The 18,616-nt window shown below is 36.7% G+C and overlaps 1 protein-coding gene across 6 annotated transcripts in view; it reads right to left on the reverse strand.

Moving 5' to 3' along the window:
* The window catches only part of LOC106062110 (carbonic anhydrase-like), a 126,415-nt gene that overhangs the window by 16,963 nt on the left and 90,836 nt on the right, over nt 1-18,616 (reverse strand). For 5 of the 6 annotated variants that reach the window (XM_056034731.1, XM_056034730.1, XM_056034728.1 and 2 more), the window contains exon 2: nt 691-769. In XM_056034731.1, the coding sequence (XP_055890706.1) occupies nt 691-769 (79 nt within the window). Of the gene's footprint in view, nt 1-690; nt 770-11,858; nt 11,974-18,616 lie in introns of those variants that run through there. The other variant, XM_056034734.1, reaches the window with a different exon arrangement.

Genomic DNA, 18,616 nt, shown 5'->3' on the forward strand with positions numbered 1-18,616 from the left:
TTGGGGACACCAATCCTCCAAGGGCGGCCCCTGGTTATCTGAGTGCATGTTCAGATCCACACGTTTTTACGTATGACATTATAAACCATCGGTCAGGACTTCAAAGCTTTCTTTGTAGGTCAAGCATGTCTCCATTTCCTCAGGCACTATCTAATGTCTTCAATTACAAACGTTATTTCAAAGAAGAAGATAATTAGATCAAAGCACATTTCTGATTTCATTTCCATATACTTGGACGAATTCGCATAAATTTTTTTTTTTACTCTTTTTTTCTTAGGGATTTTAGAGTATGTAACGGGTTGCCTGAATCAGACATTAAAACCAACAATTTAGTAGAGTTTCAGTCTCTCACTAACATTCACGACTTGATTAACACATGGATATGTAGAGTACGTAATAATCTTCCCGTGTGTTTCAAAATATAGAAAGTCTAGACTCCCTGACCAAATCTAATTTTACAGACTATTATATTTGGAAAAATCCTAACTTTAAATCAAAGCTTTTCCCCCTGTTGCCAATAAGCTAGTAATTCTTTTCCCAAAGTTATACATAGTCTCTCAAATTTCTATGAAAAATCATTAGAGCCGTTTTCGAGATCTGTATCCACTCAGGTTGTTTTTTTTAACCCGATGAAGAACTTGCAAACTTAACAAGAGGAATTGTACTAATAATAAAATAACTTTCAGTTACCATTTTCTTTGTCGTAGCCCCAATGCATGTCTGTTGTTTTTGGCTTGATTTCTTCTGGAGACACAACTCCTCTTCTGGACTGAAAGGACAAACACAAAAAACATGGATGCTAAGACGTAATTTATAAGAGCATTGGTCATTGGAGCTAGTGACTCACAGGAACAACAGTAATACACAGAGAATGTTTACCTAAACATACAAAATACAAAAACAAAAAGGTAATAGAAAACCTATGTGGAATATTAGACTTAATAACGAATCATAATTTAGACCTAATTACCTATTATAATTGAGACCTAATTACCTATCATAATTTAGATCTAATCAACCATGATAATCTAGATGCTTATCATAATTTAGACCTCATGACCTTTCATAATTGAGACCTAATGACCTATCTAAAGTCTCCCATTGTCCCATTGGCTAATGCTAGTTGTGTGGACTCCAGAAATTCCTAAAAATCCAAAAATTTAAATCCCAGTCTTAACCGAGAATGGAACCCAAGAAAAGTCAGTTAGGAAAGGAGGTGCTTTATACTCAACTTAACACTCGTCATTTATGTAAAAGTTCCCCTTTCAGACCTTGTGGTCTATAGGGCAGATGATGTAAAGGTCATCTGTTTCTGTTGCCTACGGTTTACGAGGGTGTCATGTGGCCAGCACAACGACCAACAAGCCTTTACTTTTCCCCAACTAATGTCAGGTACCCATTTAGAGCTGGGTGGACTCAGAGGCGCCCAAAGATTCCGAAATAAAAATCTTGTCTTCACCAGGATTCGAACCCGGGACCCCAGGTTGGGAAGCCAAGCGCGTTACGACTCAGCCACCGCGCCTGCTCATTTATGTAAAGTAATGTAAAAATAGAAACAATGCCTAGACAGTTCAATAACCAATCAATAGATATCCAAATATAAAAGGTCTTTCCCCCAATTCTCTACTCATTAGTATTTGTGTTTGTGTGTGTGTGTTTTCTGGATTAGGTATCATTCTTTTAACTCACACATTATATGTGTTCTATGCTAAAATGTCCGTAATGCCAGAAATACGCTACGAATGGGAACGCCAATTCTCTTTGATTTCTTAAGATGTGTACATTTTCTGAAACCAAATATTTGAACTTGAAATACGATATAGGGAACATGAATAGATTTTTCACAAAATCCATTACCCGTTTGTAAATCAAACCAGGCTTTAAGGAAATATGGAATGAAGTGGGATTTTAATTTGTGTTTTTATGTGTAGCTTCAACTGTTGCTGTTTTTAAGCCTCGTGCAGAGATGGAGGGAGGGGAGGGGACAGATAAATTGCTTTCATAAGACAGTGTATTGATCGAGACGGTTAGAACAAATCAAGAATTAGAGCAGCCATGCACGTGAATATTTAGAGCTCACGATATTGTGATTACTTTTTTTTTTTTCGATCTTTCATTAAGTCTTGTCTGAATCTTCTTAGATTTCTGCAGATAACTCTCTCTCACTCTTTTCTTTTCTCTCTCACTCTCTTTCTTTCTTACTCTTTCTCTCTTTATCTCTCTCTCCTGAAAACATATACTTTCTTTTCCCGTCAATTCTCTCTCTCTCCATCCCTCTTTCTCACTTTCTCTCTTCCTCTCTTTCTTTCTCTCTCTCTCTCTTTCTCTCTTTCTATCCCACACATCACTATATAATTTTTGTTTCTTATTTATTTATGTTCTCTTTATCTACTTATAAATGTTTATATTTATTATCCCGTCCGTCTATTCCTCTGTCTAATTGCTCTGATTTCAAAGTTTTTTCTCTTTTAGTTTGAATCTCTTTCAATCTCTCTATCTCTCTGCTTCCTTCTCTATCTCTTTCTTTAACTCACATCAATAATATCTCAAGCTACCAGTAAACATTCTATTTAACTGTTCACAAGTCAGAAGAAGGTCAGTAGGAGTTCAAAGTTCATTGACTAAAATGATTGAAGATTATTTCATTCTAGATAACACTTCCAGCAGGACTGCTGGAGGGGAGGGTGTGAGGAAGGGGGGGGGGGCTGAAGTAAGGGTTCAAACCGTAGACCATCGCGACAATATTTCAGAGCGCACATCACACTGCAATCTTTGGAGGAATAGTTCTTCCTGCTCTTTTTTTTTGTTAAGTGTGGTTATGTTGACCTGATAAACATTGTCTTCCATTGCAGTACTATGTAGTAATGTCTGCAACATACAGGAACAGTTTAAAGAAGAAAAAAAAATGGTCACGCCCAGTCAGACACTAATCAAGCCAACATCTTGTACATTATTGGTATTTGTCATCAGATGTCTGGTGGGTAAAAGTCACAGTCCAGCCAATAGCAGAGGCACAAACATGCAGAAAGAGAGATCCTCTTTAATATACGATTCGATCTTTGCTAATTGAAATTAATGGTAACAACGTATCTTGTAAGGGAGAATATTATTGAAAATGATAATTATGACAATGTCGATTACTAAACACATTGCAGTTTTCTCTGTAACTGATAATTATACATACATGAAGTCTTTGATATAATCTTTACATTAAGTTTTTGTAATGTTGTTTTTTTGTTTTTTGTGATCTAGTTGTCTTTCAATTTCGATAACTTAATTCTCAACAAAAAGGGTTTTCTCCCTTTAGATTAGTACTTATTCTATATAAAAACAAAATTAATTCATTGCGACTAATTGATTTACTAATTATTTGATGTTTTTATTGATTTGTGTGTTGTCATCGAGCAAGGACTTGTACGCAAAATTTGATAACGATTAGATGAGTAGAAGTGGTCGAAATATTGACTACGAGAATCCAAACAGACAAAAACATACAGAGTGAGTTAACGTTTTTTAAACTACATAATGGTATGGTAAATTTACTCTTGAATTTTGACACAGACCAAATCGCGCATGAATGTCATGCCATGATTCCTGTGCAAACATCACTATTCCAACGTAATCAAAGGTCTGATAGAAAAATTATCAGAATCTAAGTTTATACTCACAAAGTCTGTGTTTATTCTTTGTGAAGAAGGAGGGTGGCGTTATCGATTAGACGAATATAAGCTTAAAATATTTAATAGAGTGTGGGTCTGAGTAGGCAGGGGAGTATCTGCAATGAAAAAGTCGTGATAGGTCATGAACTACTACTATCTCTCTAGTTCCTCCATTTTGACGTCCTATTAGTGACCCTAAATCAGGGGTTCTCAACCTGTGGGTCGCGACCCCTTTGGGGGGTCGATTGACCATTTGCCAGGGGTCGCCTAAGACCATCGAAAATATGGATTGTTATTGTCTACTCTTCTATTGCTGTATGTGTGTGTGTGTGTGGGGGGGGGGGGGTCGCGGCAGAGTGGGGGATTGTAAAATGGGGTCACCGTGCTTAAAAGGTTGAGAACCGCTGCCCTAAAGTGAGGACACGCTTCATCAGTTTAGATTTCCCGGTGCGACGATTAGAAGACTAGCAGCGGGGCACTGCGGGGTGGAGGGGAGGTGGACTATTATTCCAGTATTCAAGTATCCCAGTATCCGAGTACCCCAGCTCTGCTTGCCTATCAGTGACGTAAGAACGATGCGAATCTGTCGCACGAGTCTTCCATTATTGATATCATGCTGTTATCACTCGCTGATTGCTGTCAAGAGGGACTCTAGTGGTAGGTGTCAGGTCGTTGTCGTCTGCTAATTGCTACCAATTATCTCAATGAGTTGTGATATGCTCTATGTCAGATAGCATCCTTGCCCCGGTCACTGGTTATATAATCTGAGTGTGACAGTTTAAAATTTGGGAAACATGGGCGAATCTCTGAGTAGCCCAATTTGTTTTTTTCTCCTGGCGACATTTTAGAGACATGATCACGAGCGGCATTCTCGCAAAATGGCGTGGACAAAAGAACTGAAGCTTTATGATACATTGTGGGCAAACTGTTGAGAGGTAAACATCAGGTCACGGGCCAGATGTGACCCTCTGGTCGTAGCTTAGTCAGAGATCCCTATCTGGTGTATCAATTAATAGTTTAAAGGTCACTTTGGGTTAACAGGGTTGTGTCCGAGCGTCTCAGGAGGTTTGCGGGACATCCGACAGAATGAATTACGCATACCAAGAGTGGCGATGACATGGAGGCCAATACGAGGAACGCGCAAACAGGGACGTCCTCGTATAACTTGGCGCCACACTTTCATGCTAAACACCAGGTAAGAAGAAGCTTCAGACAGCTGCCTGTGATAGATATTTATGTAGACAGCTGGCCACCCAATGCGCCAGCCAGCGGGGAAGGGTCTAAGTCAAAGTAAAAATCTAAGTAAGTCTAAGTAATTGTAAGTAACTCTAAGTAAGTCTATATTGTCCAAGTAAATCTAAGTAAGTCTAAGTAATTATAAGTAACTCTAATTATAAGTAAGTCTATATTGTCCAAGTAAATCTAAGTAAGTCTAAGTAATTATAAGTAACTCTAAGTAAGTCTATATTGTCCAAGTAAATCTAAGTAAGTCTATATTGTCCAAGTAAATCTAAGTAAGTCTAAGTAATTATAAGTAACTCTAAGTAAGTCTATATTGTATGAAAAATAAGTGTGAAAAAAAGTTTCATGAAAGAGCAAAGAAAACTCGATTTCAAAAAGCCAATTTGATATTGTTTTGAGGATATCGCAAGATTTCGTTAAAATGACAAGGGAAATGCTATTTTAAATATTATCATCCTTGCAGGCTGACCATTGCAAAAAGAGAAAAAAAAAAGTTTAGATTTTTTTAAAAAATATTTCATAGTAAATAGAGTCGACGTATCAATTTGTTTCAGAATTGGTTAAAATGATTTTCTTAATGTCAGAATGTAGTATAAGTTTGTTATAAATTAGATTTCTTCCAAATCGGAATTCAGTTGTCTAGGCCGAGAAAAATTCGTCATAGAAGGCCTCAACACTGATCTGTGACGTCTCAACCTCTGGGCAATGGAGACCAATAGCTCGTTGCCACGTCGCTCAAACCTGTGACGTGGCAACGAGCCACTGGTCTAAACTTCCCACAAATCAATGAATCAAAATGGTCCTTGTATAGGTACATGTTTTTATAATGCGGAATTTCAGTCTGTTTAACAAATGCTAATTAAAGCATCTGTTTCTCTAGCAAACAGGTTAACGAGCAGGTGACGTGGCAACGAGCCATTGGTCTAAACTTCCCGCAGGTTGTGACGTCACAGGTCAGCGTTGAGGCCTTCTAATTAGTGTCGTATAGGCACGTCTTTAGGCAAAATGTAATATAACTTTGTTTCGTAGAAGAGTGTAGAGTTGTCTATCTTGGTAAAATATCAACTACTACCAACATCGCAACTTTCGACCAGTTTTTTTTTTTTTTCGTTTATCAAAAACTGTCTTTCCTAATGTAATTATCTGGTATCTGTCAGATATCCCTTGAGAGTTGTCAACTCTGCACCGGATTTAGACGTCACTGATCTCGTCGTTCGAGTCATTTGCGCCACTCTCTCATTTTCCCCCTCAAACAAATGAACCCAGCTCGCGACTTCTCTAACAGCCCAGGAGTATTGACCAGGGCCATTGTTTAGATAATTAGCGAATGTTTTGTCCTGATACCGGAACTAGTAAGGATCATTTCCGGTCATTGCCTTCACACTCTGAACGCAGGCTAGTGATATGTTTTTTCCTTTCTGTTTTTTTTCATTCCTTTGATATGACATGTGATATGGCATCTGATAAAACATTTCACGTGACATCTGACATGACATTTAGTATAACGTTCCAAATGACATCTGATATGACATCAGAAGGAAACCCGAAAATAATAATAGCAGTATCCTAAGCCGTAAACATTTTATCAAACCATTTTATATGGCGACTTTGTTTGGTTAACTTTAACTAAGTTTATAATTAATTCTCTTCTAGGTATTCGGTACCATACATGCAAATTCCATTGAGAAACACACAGAACCAGGGGCGGACTGGATGTAAAAATCGGCCCGGGCGATTCTATACAATCCGGCCCACTAATTGGATATCAGGGCATCCAGTTCTACTAGCTCTAGGTCTACCTATCCTCAAAATCATTATTTTAAGTTGGATAATGTATCGATATTTGTAAACATCTTCTATATCGTAATTAGAAATATAGATCTTATGTTGCTAATTAACCGCTAAGTGTAGGATGTAGACTATTACATTACAGGCCTATTTAGAATGTGTTAGATTTAATTAGTCTTATATTGTAGAGTCTGTAAAAGATTTCTTTTATCACGACGTTCAGAGAGTCACTTTTATAAGAGAATAGTAGAAAACCTTTAACAATTTAATACGTGTCATAGTGGCATCCATGCGGCCCTTTCGGTGGCCCAACAGGCCCATTTGGGTACCAGCCCACCGGGCATTTGCCCGAATGCCCATATAGCCAGTCCGCCCCTGCACAGAACCAACCTTTAATCGGTCTTCCTTATATGACCAAAAAAAAAAAAATCAGTAATAGCAATGAATAGAACAGAATTATTTGAAAGGTTAAACATTAATATCCAATCTACCATGTTTATATACAACAAAATAATTTATTACCAGAAATCAACTTATTGGTTAATTCATGTCTCATTACTCGCATCTAGAAGAGTTCTTTACTCGCAGTTACTCTTAAGCGAATACTATTTTATTCAAACGTCAACAAATGTCAAGATTATATTTGTTAATATTCAGTTTCTTTCTGACCTAGTTTTATATCCTTAAATCAATGAATGAAATAGTCCTTGTACAATCATCTGTTCCTATGGTGCACTCATTCAGTCTGTTTAACAAATGCTAAGTAAAGCATCTGTTTCTCTAGCAGACAGTTAACAAGCAGGTTTCATATCGCCAGCACAACGACTAACGTCAGGTACCCAATAGAGTTAGGTAGATTCAGTGGCGCCCCGAAAATCCCAAAATTCGAAATCCCAGTCATCACCTGGATTCGACTCCAAGTTGTGAAGGGTCACGTGCTTAACCCACTCAACCACCGTATTCTTCTTTTATTTTAGTGTCATTCCCTCCATAAATATTCAGTAAGGTCATTTCTGCCTTGAAACAGACGAGGCTGATCCCATCATAGGTTTAATGCAGTACAGAGATTCAATTTAGTAATGCTGGTCGCATTGTTTACACGTGAAAGCATAGAATGTGTTCAGATTGTGCATTCAGAAGCAAATTTACGAGCAAGTTATTATCACGTAAAACACAGACACTCTACTTTTGTATTACAATATAACAATTCACTTCAATTATGCAGGAATTTAAACGCATTCTAGCAAACCAGAAATATGATTATGATTACATTCGGTCATTTCACGGTTTCTAAGAGTGTAGAAAGGTTGAGCAAACGTTAATAACTAGTACTATATCATCCATAGTTCACTAAACATTTATAAATGTATGAACATTGACATGATTTTAGGTGTCGAAATTCTTTTACGGGCTTAATTACGGACTAAAATCCTTGACAACCTTTAATTGCATACTGCATTAAAAGACTCACTAGTTTTTTGTAATAAATATATAATATTAATGATTAAAAACTAGTTTTTTTAATTTACATAATTCTTTAAAATTTCATATCCATTTGATAAAAACATGTTAGTGAAAAGATTTTCACCTCGTTACGAGATTTATATCACTGAATATAAAAAGTGAACATAAAAAATAAATAGACAAAACTAAATAGTCCCATTTGACCGTCATGCCATTCATAACACTATAGTATCAAGCCAATATTGAAGACAGTAAGAGCTGATATACTCGAACTCGAACACAATATAATGATATGTGTGTTCTGTATTAGTCACGTTGTCAGCACAATACATACAACAATAAATCACAACCCCAAACAGTGTAACATTATAAATGTAACCCAAACACTGCAACGTTTTAAATGCAACCCAACACTGCAACTTTTTAAATAGAATCCAACACTGCAACTTTTTAAATGTAACCCAAAACTAGCATTTTAAATGTAACCCAAACACTGCAACTTTTTAAATGCAACCCGAAACTTACATTTTAAATCTAACCCAAACACTGCAACTTTTTAAATGCAACCCGAAACTAACATTTTAAATGTAACCCAAACACTGCAACTTTTTAAATGCAACCCGAAACTTACATTTTAAATCTAACCCAAACACTGCAACTTTTTAAATGCAACCCGAAACTAACATTTTAAATGTAACCCAAACACTGCAACTTTTTAAATGCAACCCGAAACTAACATTTTAAAAGTAACCCAAACACTGCAATTTTTTAAATGCAACCCGAAACTTACATTTTAAATGTAACCCAAACACTGCAACTTTTTAAATGCAACCCGAAACTTACATTTTAAATGTAACCCAAACACTGCAACTTTGTAAATGCAACCCGAAACTTACATTTTAAATGTAACCCAAACACTGCAACTTTGTAAATGCAACCCGAAACTTACATTTTAAATGTAACCCAACACTTGTAACATTTTAAAGTAACATGAACATTGCAACATTTTTAATGTAACCCAAACACTGTAAAGTGTCAAATGGCGTGTTATGTATGTCACGTGATTAAAGCTGCAAGTAACGAGGTTACATTTGTTACATGTCAGTCTCACTCAGAGATGCACGTGCTGGCACACTCATTGACCTGATGACAGGACCACTTTAGTAAACCCCTCAAGAAACTATTTTAAGTTCCAAAATGACATTAAAAAATGTTTCTATAATTAGGTCAGACATTACACTCGAAGTTAGATACCAATGTTGACCGAATGTCCTGGCGACAATTTCAAAATGTCCATCACTCACGGATTACGTCATTGACCGTTAGGTTGGGAGCCACATTAATCGCCCAGGGACCATGCATTGTATACAGGGAGCCCAACCCCCCACCATCCATTCCTCTAACCTTTTCCTTCCCTGGGGAGCTGGTCTTTACCGAGTTTAGTAAATCATACGGCTTGATCCCCTTTCCCCCCCCCCCCCCCCCGCCATATTGCCGTCATGCCACGGACTGTCACGTGTTTACGGTGAGCAAATATGTCCACGTCCAGATCTGATCGGATCATTTCCACGTTGCCATGACAACGTCTTGTTACATCGTTTGCTGTGTCACACTAACAAAAAAAAAAAACAACAGAAGACAGACTTGAGTGAATCTCCTGCAGTTTTTGTCTTCCTTTAGAAGGTACTTCAACAGAAGTGTTAACCCACACCTACTCTCACCTACCCTCACCTAGACTCACCTACTTAGATCGATGAGTGACATCTGGTCTTTTACATAGAAACAGTTTCTTATATATTCAGACTGCTTATTGGTGATGATAATATTTTTCTGATTGGCTGTTTAAAGGTTGAAATATTTACATATGCATGATGTAATTAGGGTCAACTTTTATGACTTTCTGGTCACGGTAATGTTTGTAAATGTTAGAAGCTATTTTTATAGCCCGCGAGTCTAAAGACACACTGTTGAAATGAGGTCTCTCTCTCTCTCTCTCTCTCTTTGTCTCTGACACGCTCTCTTCCTCTCTCTCTCTCTCTCTCTGTGTCTCTGACTCTCTGTATCTTTTACTCTCTTTCTTTCTCTTCCTTTCTCTCTCTCTCTCTCTCTCTCTCTCTTTCCCTTTCCGTATTATATATTTAAAAAATGCGGCATCATTTGCTTCAAATTGAAGGCGGAGCTCTGTAACCATGACAACACAAATAGTAATTTGCAAAAATATTATATCTTTATTTTTTTCGGATCACAGCAAGAGTTAACTTTAGATTTTCTGTTTGGATGTTCGTTTCTTGTTTCCCCTTCTAGATATAATCCCACTTTTTAAATAACGTTTGAAGTTATCTAGAGAATGAAAATTCAAATACCGCCGGCTTACCGTACATTCCATTTTTTTTTTAATTTAAATTTAAAAGTAAATGTGTTTGATATAATTTTTTAAATCACTTTATTACTTACAAATTCGAAGCTAAGGCTCTACCCAAACACAAACAAGACATTGTATGCAATCATAAGCAGGACACAAGAACTATAATGACAAAATAATTTAAACAAAAGTTTGAACAGGTCGTAATGCTGTTCTTGAAAGTGGTGAAGCATTTTTGTCTGACTGAGATCAATTGGGAGTGAGTTCCAAACCTTTGATCCGTGCACTGAAAAAGCCCGCAGACCGTAGCTTTTGAGGGAGAAACGTGGCACCACTAGAAGCGTCCATTGAGCGCAGGACTCTCAGAGGGACATACGGAGTGATCGCTAAGGTACAAGGGCATCTCTTTGTTGTATTCGCACTGGGGACGAAGTGTGGACACCTTGTAATCGATTCCTACTATCACCGGAAGCCAATGGAGTGTACGCAATTTAAATGACAACCAAACCAAAGTTAATGAACGTACGGATCTAGAATTTTTTTTTTCATATAGAATCGAAATGTGTCATCCTGCCCCAAACATTGACATAACTTAAATCAATCAGAAATGATAAAATAGCAGGAACCTCTACGTCCTGATACCAACCATCGTGGATTGTTTGTATGCTGAATAATGTCAGCTTCTAACAATTTCTAGACAATATCCCAGATGAGGATAGATGGTTAAGTATTTAAATATTTATTTTATTTTGTATATTTTTAAATAACTTTAAATGTAGATTCATTTTTTTTTAAATTTCAATCTTTTGTTTTTGGTTAGAAATAAAATGGAAGAAAAAAATGTATCGTCTTCTTCACAGAGGGAAAAAACAGTTGTTTTTTTTAAATTAAAAGTAAAAAAAAATATATATAAATATTGTGAAAAATAAAAAAACGGCTATAACAACGCGAATATATAAATTAAGGGTAACAGTATTGAGATTTGTCCTGAGATACAGATTTAAAATCATCTTTGTATGTGACAAGGCGGAATTATATGTAAATATATTTTTTTTTAATGAAAATGATACTAATTTTTTTTTTGTTATTTTGTTATTTTTGTTATCAAGTTTGTCAAAACCGAAGTGTAAGTTACTGTGTAAGTTTAGAGAGTACATGCACATAAAACGATGACATCAAGAATTATCTACACACTGGAAGGTTATATAATGTCAGTGTACTTGCCTCCTCCTGTGTGTGTGTGTGCGTATTTATGTATGCATGTACTATGTTTGTATGTGTGTGAGTGGTGTGGGGTGTCTAACTATATCTGTGGAAAGTAAACCTATTTATTGATGGCTTACCTCTTTTATATCTTAGTATGGCTTTAGGAAAAGGAATACTTTGACACAAAAGACCTGACAATAATAATCTGTTATCCAGAGTCTTGCCTTCTGTATATCCAACAACATTGTTTATTTACAAGGCTATCTGGCTTGTGATTAGTGGCATGCGTTGTATGTGTTTGTGAATGTGTGTAAATATTTGTGTGTATGCGTTGATGTGTGTGTGTGTGTTTGTGTAGACGCATGTTTGCTCACGTGTTCTAGATTGTTGTGAAAAAATAAAAATGTCAAATCTTTGGAAATAATAAAAAAAAATTGACGCTTTGCTGAGATCCGTTAAACGGCTGTGACGAGTGACATGGCAAAGGCAGTGACAGATGGTGACATGTCAAAGGCAGTGACAGATGGTGAGATGTCAAATATCAAGGACATAAGAAGTTTAGAGTCTAAAAAATGTTTTACTGAGAGAAAGAAGAAGGAAAAGAAAAAGAGTGCATAAAGAAACAGAGAGAGAGAGAGAGAGAGGGAGAGACAGAGTAAAAAAAAAGATATATATAGAAAAACAGAGAGAGCACAATTATGAGTTCATTGAATTGAGTGCAACGCCATATAAGTCTGACACATTTCACAGAGGTCTCATGTTAGACGTTCATTTTGTAAGGAATCGCTTAGCATCGCTGTCAACCTTTTTCTCTCTCTCTCTCTCTCTCTCTCTCTCTGTTAACCCTCAAAGAACGAATAGTTTCTTCTTCCCTGTAATAAAAATCACTCATTCATAACCTATATACTGCACTGTATACTGCTCATCTTAATATCGGCCTAAAATTTTTAAAAAATCTAAAACTCAAAACTCAAGACTAATTTGAAGACATCTAATATGAATAATATTAATACAAAGCAGGCTGCATAGGATTTTTATTCTTGGCCTTCTAATGATTCTTCCCCTTCAGTTCATCCCTACACAGCATATGTTCATTAAATGGTATCATAGAGTTACGCTACATAGAATTACGTCATTTAGTTATCATGGAGTTAGAATTAAACGCACACACACATTGAGATAGATACACACATGTTGACAAATTCAATTTTTTTTCAACATTAAAAATACCTAGTTTGAAAAAAAGTTATTTAAAAAAAAAACGCTTATATGTTCTTTTCCAATCGTTTGGTTCTCTACTCAAGGGTTCTATCCCCTTAGCTAAGTAGGTAGGAATGTGTTTTCAATCTTGGAGCGCTAGGGTGAAGAAGACACGAACCGAGCCAAGTAGCTTATAGATATTATGTCACCAGCTCGTGGCCACCCATCTACGAGATATAATGCTCCACCCCCTTTCACCTTGATAACAGCAGACTTGACCTTGCGAATGCAATTTGGGCTTTTGATCTACTGCCAAAACAATGATGTCATATAAGTAATTGTTTCATTCGAATTCCCGTCAAATCTCACGCTATCACGAACTTACGTACTGGTTTCCAGTCATTTCTGCTGAGTTTGAAATAGTATTACGATTAGTTTGTAAACGACAATCAACAGATTAATAATTAATGACTCGATAGCTCTGACTAATGGCATCCTTTGAACGACAAAAAAAAATATATTTATTCATCATATAATATGCACCATGAAAAAAATAACATTTGCATTATGGGCATGCGTAAAGACAACGATTTTACGTGCTTTGTTTAACAAATATTGGAATCTTTTTTTGCGGAAATTAAGATTTTTTATGTCAACCTAGCCCAAAGATCTAGCACAGTGTTTCCCAAACTTATTCCGTAACGAAGCACTTCCCATATTCCGAGTAATTAGCGAGACACTTTGCTAGATTTGTAAAGCCATTAATTCACGTAACGGCCTATTAGTTCTTTGTTCCAGTAGTTGGTGGAACACCTATTCAGGTCTCGCGGAACACTAGGGTTCCGCGGAACAAAGTTTGGGAAACACTGATCCTGCAGAATCTCAGGGAATAGCGGAGGGACAGTAGATTAAAACGAGGCACCATCGTGAGACAAAAGTCCTAAGCCAGCAGCACATGAGCGTGCAGTGTTCATGTATTAAGAGAACTATTTTATAGTGCGCATACAGAAACACCAAACAGCAAAAAGAAGTCATGGACCTGGGAGAAGATGGACCTCAAGCTGGAAGGTTTATGAGCAAGACGTGGGGACAGTTGGAGATACTCTCCCAGAACCGAGACGCCTGGAGGAAGCTGGTTGGTGGCTTATGCCCCGCAAGGGACCAGAGAGGAGACACATCAAGAGAACAATCTAACAATGCTCATTCATAGAGAGAACTATTCCATTGCGCGCATGAATATTTTGTAAACTGGGTGTTAAAAATCACTTACAAAATTGAGCAGTGAGATTTAGAACAAAAGAATATTCCGATTGGATTTGAGTAACACCATTAGTTAAATCACTAAACTTAGAGACACTTCAGGACAGAAGAATAAAAAGTAAAGTGGCTATTATTCATAAAACACTAAACCAGAACTTACAAATAGAAAAAACAAAACCTAATAAAATACTCAGAAAGACACAAAGAATGTACATGATAACATATTCCATACTCTAGAATAAATTCGTACAAGTGGTCTTTCTTCCCTAGTGTCATTAGAGAATGGCTGTGGCATTTAGCTATGGTGGGGGATGTGGGGAGGAGAATTTGGAAATCCCTGTGGGCCGTGGTCCCACTTAAAGGGGGCCCCCAAATAAGTGTTCTAAATTATTTTTTTTACTTTCAACATTACATATTACGCGATTATCTCATGCCATGATGCCCAGTAATAAAATGCAAGGGCCCCAAAATTATGGCAAATTTCTAGCTACGCTACTGGAGAATGGAATGGGTTGCCTGAATCAGTCAGGAAAATCGACTTATAGAAATAATGTTACGTCTCATGGAGGAAAGCATATTGACTTCAAACAACTGAGGTCGGGGATGGTTAGAGAGTGGGGGGAATGTGATATCAATGTAATAACATTCTCAGTTAAGTCATTGCGCCTGTCACTAGCGACCCAGACTCGAAGCAGACGAGGTGGTGTAAGGGAAGGGGTGTGCGACAAACATGTAAGTCACCCCGAGGTCAAGGTCATGCAGCCAGCGGTAGTGAACGCATGCCTGGCACTAAGGTGGTAGGTAGAGCGAGACGAGGGGGGGGGGGGGGGTGGAGGGACAGAATAGGTTCACTTCCAGGACTAATAAAGCAACGGGTCTTGAACTCTGGACACAGAAATCACAACAAATTTCCATAAGGATCAATAAAGCAGTCTTAGTCTTAGTCTTAAACATTTTTATATATTTTTGTTTATTTGTTAGGCATTTTTCGTTGTTGTTGTTGTTGTTGCTTTTTTATTTTATTATTATTATTATTATAGCTTTTATATAGCGCTACTTTCATGCTTATAGCATGCTCAGAGCGCTTTGGTCCAATCTCATTTGTGGACCAGTGGGGGGAGGGGGTATCTAGGAGTTGGTTTTCTGTGCTGCTTTTAGGCGCTCAGTAAACACAACTCTGCCCGAGTCGGGTGTCGAACCTCGAGCCCCCTTCTAGGTAGCCAAGACAAGCCAAGTTCAAGCGCACCTAGCCTCTCGACCACTAAAAGGTTGAAAATGAAATGTGAAAATATATCAATACCTAAGCCACTCGTTTAACAGCTCTGACACTATCTGCCGAGAAGCGTGGTCACTCTGTTAATAAACAACATAAGACTGATATTCTTAATTGTCTATGGTGGACCTATGGACTAAGGTAAGCTCATCAAATTTAACTCTAACAAGAGAAACAAAACTGGGATGAATGCAGTACTTTACCAAAACAAAACATTCAAAACTCTAACCTTGGCTGAGCTATGAAAATATTAGACTGTTTTGTCGACATTTGTTTAATAATTTTTAGATCAAGTATAAAATTTGAGTTCATTTTTATTGACACTAGACATTAGACGATTAATGTAAATGTCTTATTAAACCAAAACAAAACTGACGTAAAAGGGGTAATGCTTGTTTGCATCATTAAGCCTTACATTTTCTAAAATTTTTGCTGTAACATCTATTTTTTTACAATTCCTCTATTCAGCTTGCAAATTTATCGGCTTAAAAACCTTTGTGAATGGACACACGTTCTCGAAACCGGCTCTAACTATTTTAATAGAAATTTGATAGTTGATGTCTATATTCGGGAAAAGAAAATAAAAATATTTTTTTATAGTAAAAAAAAACAACTACATTAGAGGAATAGACAATCTCTATCTCGATCAGACTTCGGGTATTTCCGCATGTATGCTTCATACTATTTAAAAGCTTAATAAAATAATATACATTTAGGAGCGTTTTGGCGCAGAGACTTCGAAGTCTGAATCTGTAGGCTCATTATTAGAATTGTATCAAATCTACTAGATTTATACATTTGCTCAACCAGGAATTTTTTTTTCCACAGAGAAAGGGGAGGATTGGCGCTGGGTAAACAGTTTTCATTCTTTATCTAATATAATTTCTCTTTACACTGTATAAAAGGAGGAGCTCGTATTATTACTTTAAATGTATTTTTATCTATTATATTTTTCTATAAACTTTTCGCATGTAAATTATGATTGAGTCTGGCGTGAGCTTATATTTTGGTTTTTTATCATTATAATGTTTTTGTTTGGCGTAATGCATAAATTGTAAGACAAATTTCCTTATGGATAATACAGATTATTATTATTATTATTATTATTACTATTATTATAAGAATACTAATAATCAATGTTATAGACCTATATTTTATCTAATCTTAAAAAGAAATTTTATTTCACGCCAAATATTAGGAAATGGGGACCGGAAATACCCAGCTGTGACGTACATAATTTGTTATCTCCCAATGTGCTTACTTAGAATAAATACACACTTTGAATGATGCCCGTGTCCTAACCTTTAACCTTTAGCCGATGGGACAACATACAAGAACTGTCAACCATCTTTCTGCATTCCTCTCTGTCTTTTGTCTTGGATATAATTTCATTTAATGACAGACTCGTCCATTCTTTGATGTATTCCCATCGCTTTCGCAGTCTTCCTCCTCTTCTTCTTCTTCCTGGTACTGTTACCTGAAGGAAGGTCTTTGCGAGATCCCAAGGACCTTGTGATGTGGCCATAGAGTTTGTTTCCGTTTTTTGACAATGGTTAGCAGGTCATTGTGGGGTCCGATTGCTGCATTACTCCTGTTTCTTATCTCTTCATTCGTTACGAGGTCTTTGTAAGTGACACCTAGAATAATTTCTGTAGCATCTTTGTTCTATTGCTAGGATCCTCTTCGCGAGATCTGCACTCAGCCTCAAAGATTCGCGAGCATATAAGAATGTGACCATGACCAAGGAGAGCATCAGTCGTCGAGGGCTAACCCTTTGTCGGTCCAAATTATTTGGAGTTTTGCAAGTGCTGCTGTAGACTGTGCAATTCTGGACAGTAGTTCAGGTTTTGTTCCTTTATCTGAGACAATAGATCCAAAATATTTAAAGCTACTGACATTTGTTAGCTTTTCTTTACCAATGCTGATAAATATATATATATATATATTTATATATATATTCTTATTTTTCAATTCCAAATTTGTAGTGAGTACTTTTTTATTCTGACGATGAATGTCTTGTAAGAGATTCGTGGACTGTAATTATTCTCTGAGCTTTTTATTCCAATCTGGAAGTGTGACATCCCAGTGAGATGACACTGGAATAAATCAAACAGCTTCGGACAATACGAGACTGCAAACATTGGTTCGGGTTTCTTTTCTGTCTGGCTCGTTTGATGCCGGAACCAGGGGCAGAGAAGCGCATTGGTAATTCAATCGCACGATGCAGACAATGAATATTTCATACGAATGGAAACAGTTGTCATTGTTTCATCCAGGCCAGAATTAACATTTTAACTTGTAGAAGGGACCATCATGTTGTTGTCAAACATTTTTTAAATATCGAGATACTCATGTTTTAATTTAAACTAATAAAATTGATTTTTAATTTTAATTTAATAGAGTGTAATATGTTTAAAAAAAACTAGAAAATTCTGAATTGTAATTTTTTTCTCATTCGTGTTATAGCTGTATACAGACTATAGATCATCTTGAATAGTCGAAACAGAATAGCTTTTAATTAAAAATCGACGAACGGATCTTTCTAGTTATTGTTAACCTCCTTCCGTCCGTAGATTGTTTATAGATCATGAAAGCCAGGGCATTAAATATGGGTGAAACAAAGTCAACAACATAGCAATTTAAAATAATGTCAACATAAAGTTTATGTCTACTCATTGGCGTTAGCTAGGGTGGGGGGAGAGGGTCTAAAGTCTCCGCGGCACTCCCCCCCCATTTTAGTGTCCCCCAAATACCTAGCTACGCCACTGTGTCTACTGTTGCTATGGTTGTTACTGTTAGTGTGAGTTCAGATATTTACTATGTTATCTAAATCTATACGATGACGTAGTATACTAAAACACACAGATTAAAGGTGAAATTGTTTCATTAAAATTCAAACTATTTATTCCAAAACAAAAGTAGCTAAGCGCATATTTAGATATAAAGCCCTGGGGTTAAGATATCGATCTGTTTTAGAACCTCCCAATTAAAACGGTCGTTGGTGTGGAATAAACAATATAGAAGAGCCTGACGACTACACATCTGATCGGCTGATTACAATCGAACCGCAGGCTCTTGCCAAATTTTAATTGGCATCGATCGCTTGATATAATTCAATTACATTATTTCATATAGAGGGAATGCAATAGATTAAGGCTATGA

The sequence above is a fragment of the Biomphalaria glabrata genome, chromosome 7 (assembly GCF_947242115.1).
Source record: "Biomphalaria glabrata chromosome 7, xgBioGlab47.1, whole genome shotgun sequence".
NCBI classification, from domain to species: Eukaryota; Metazoa; Mollusca; class Gastropoda; family Planorbidae; genus Biomphalaria; species Biomphalaria glabrata.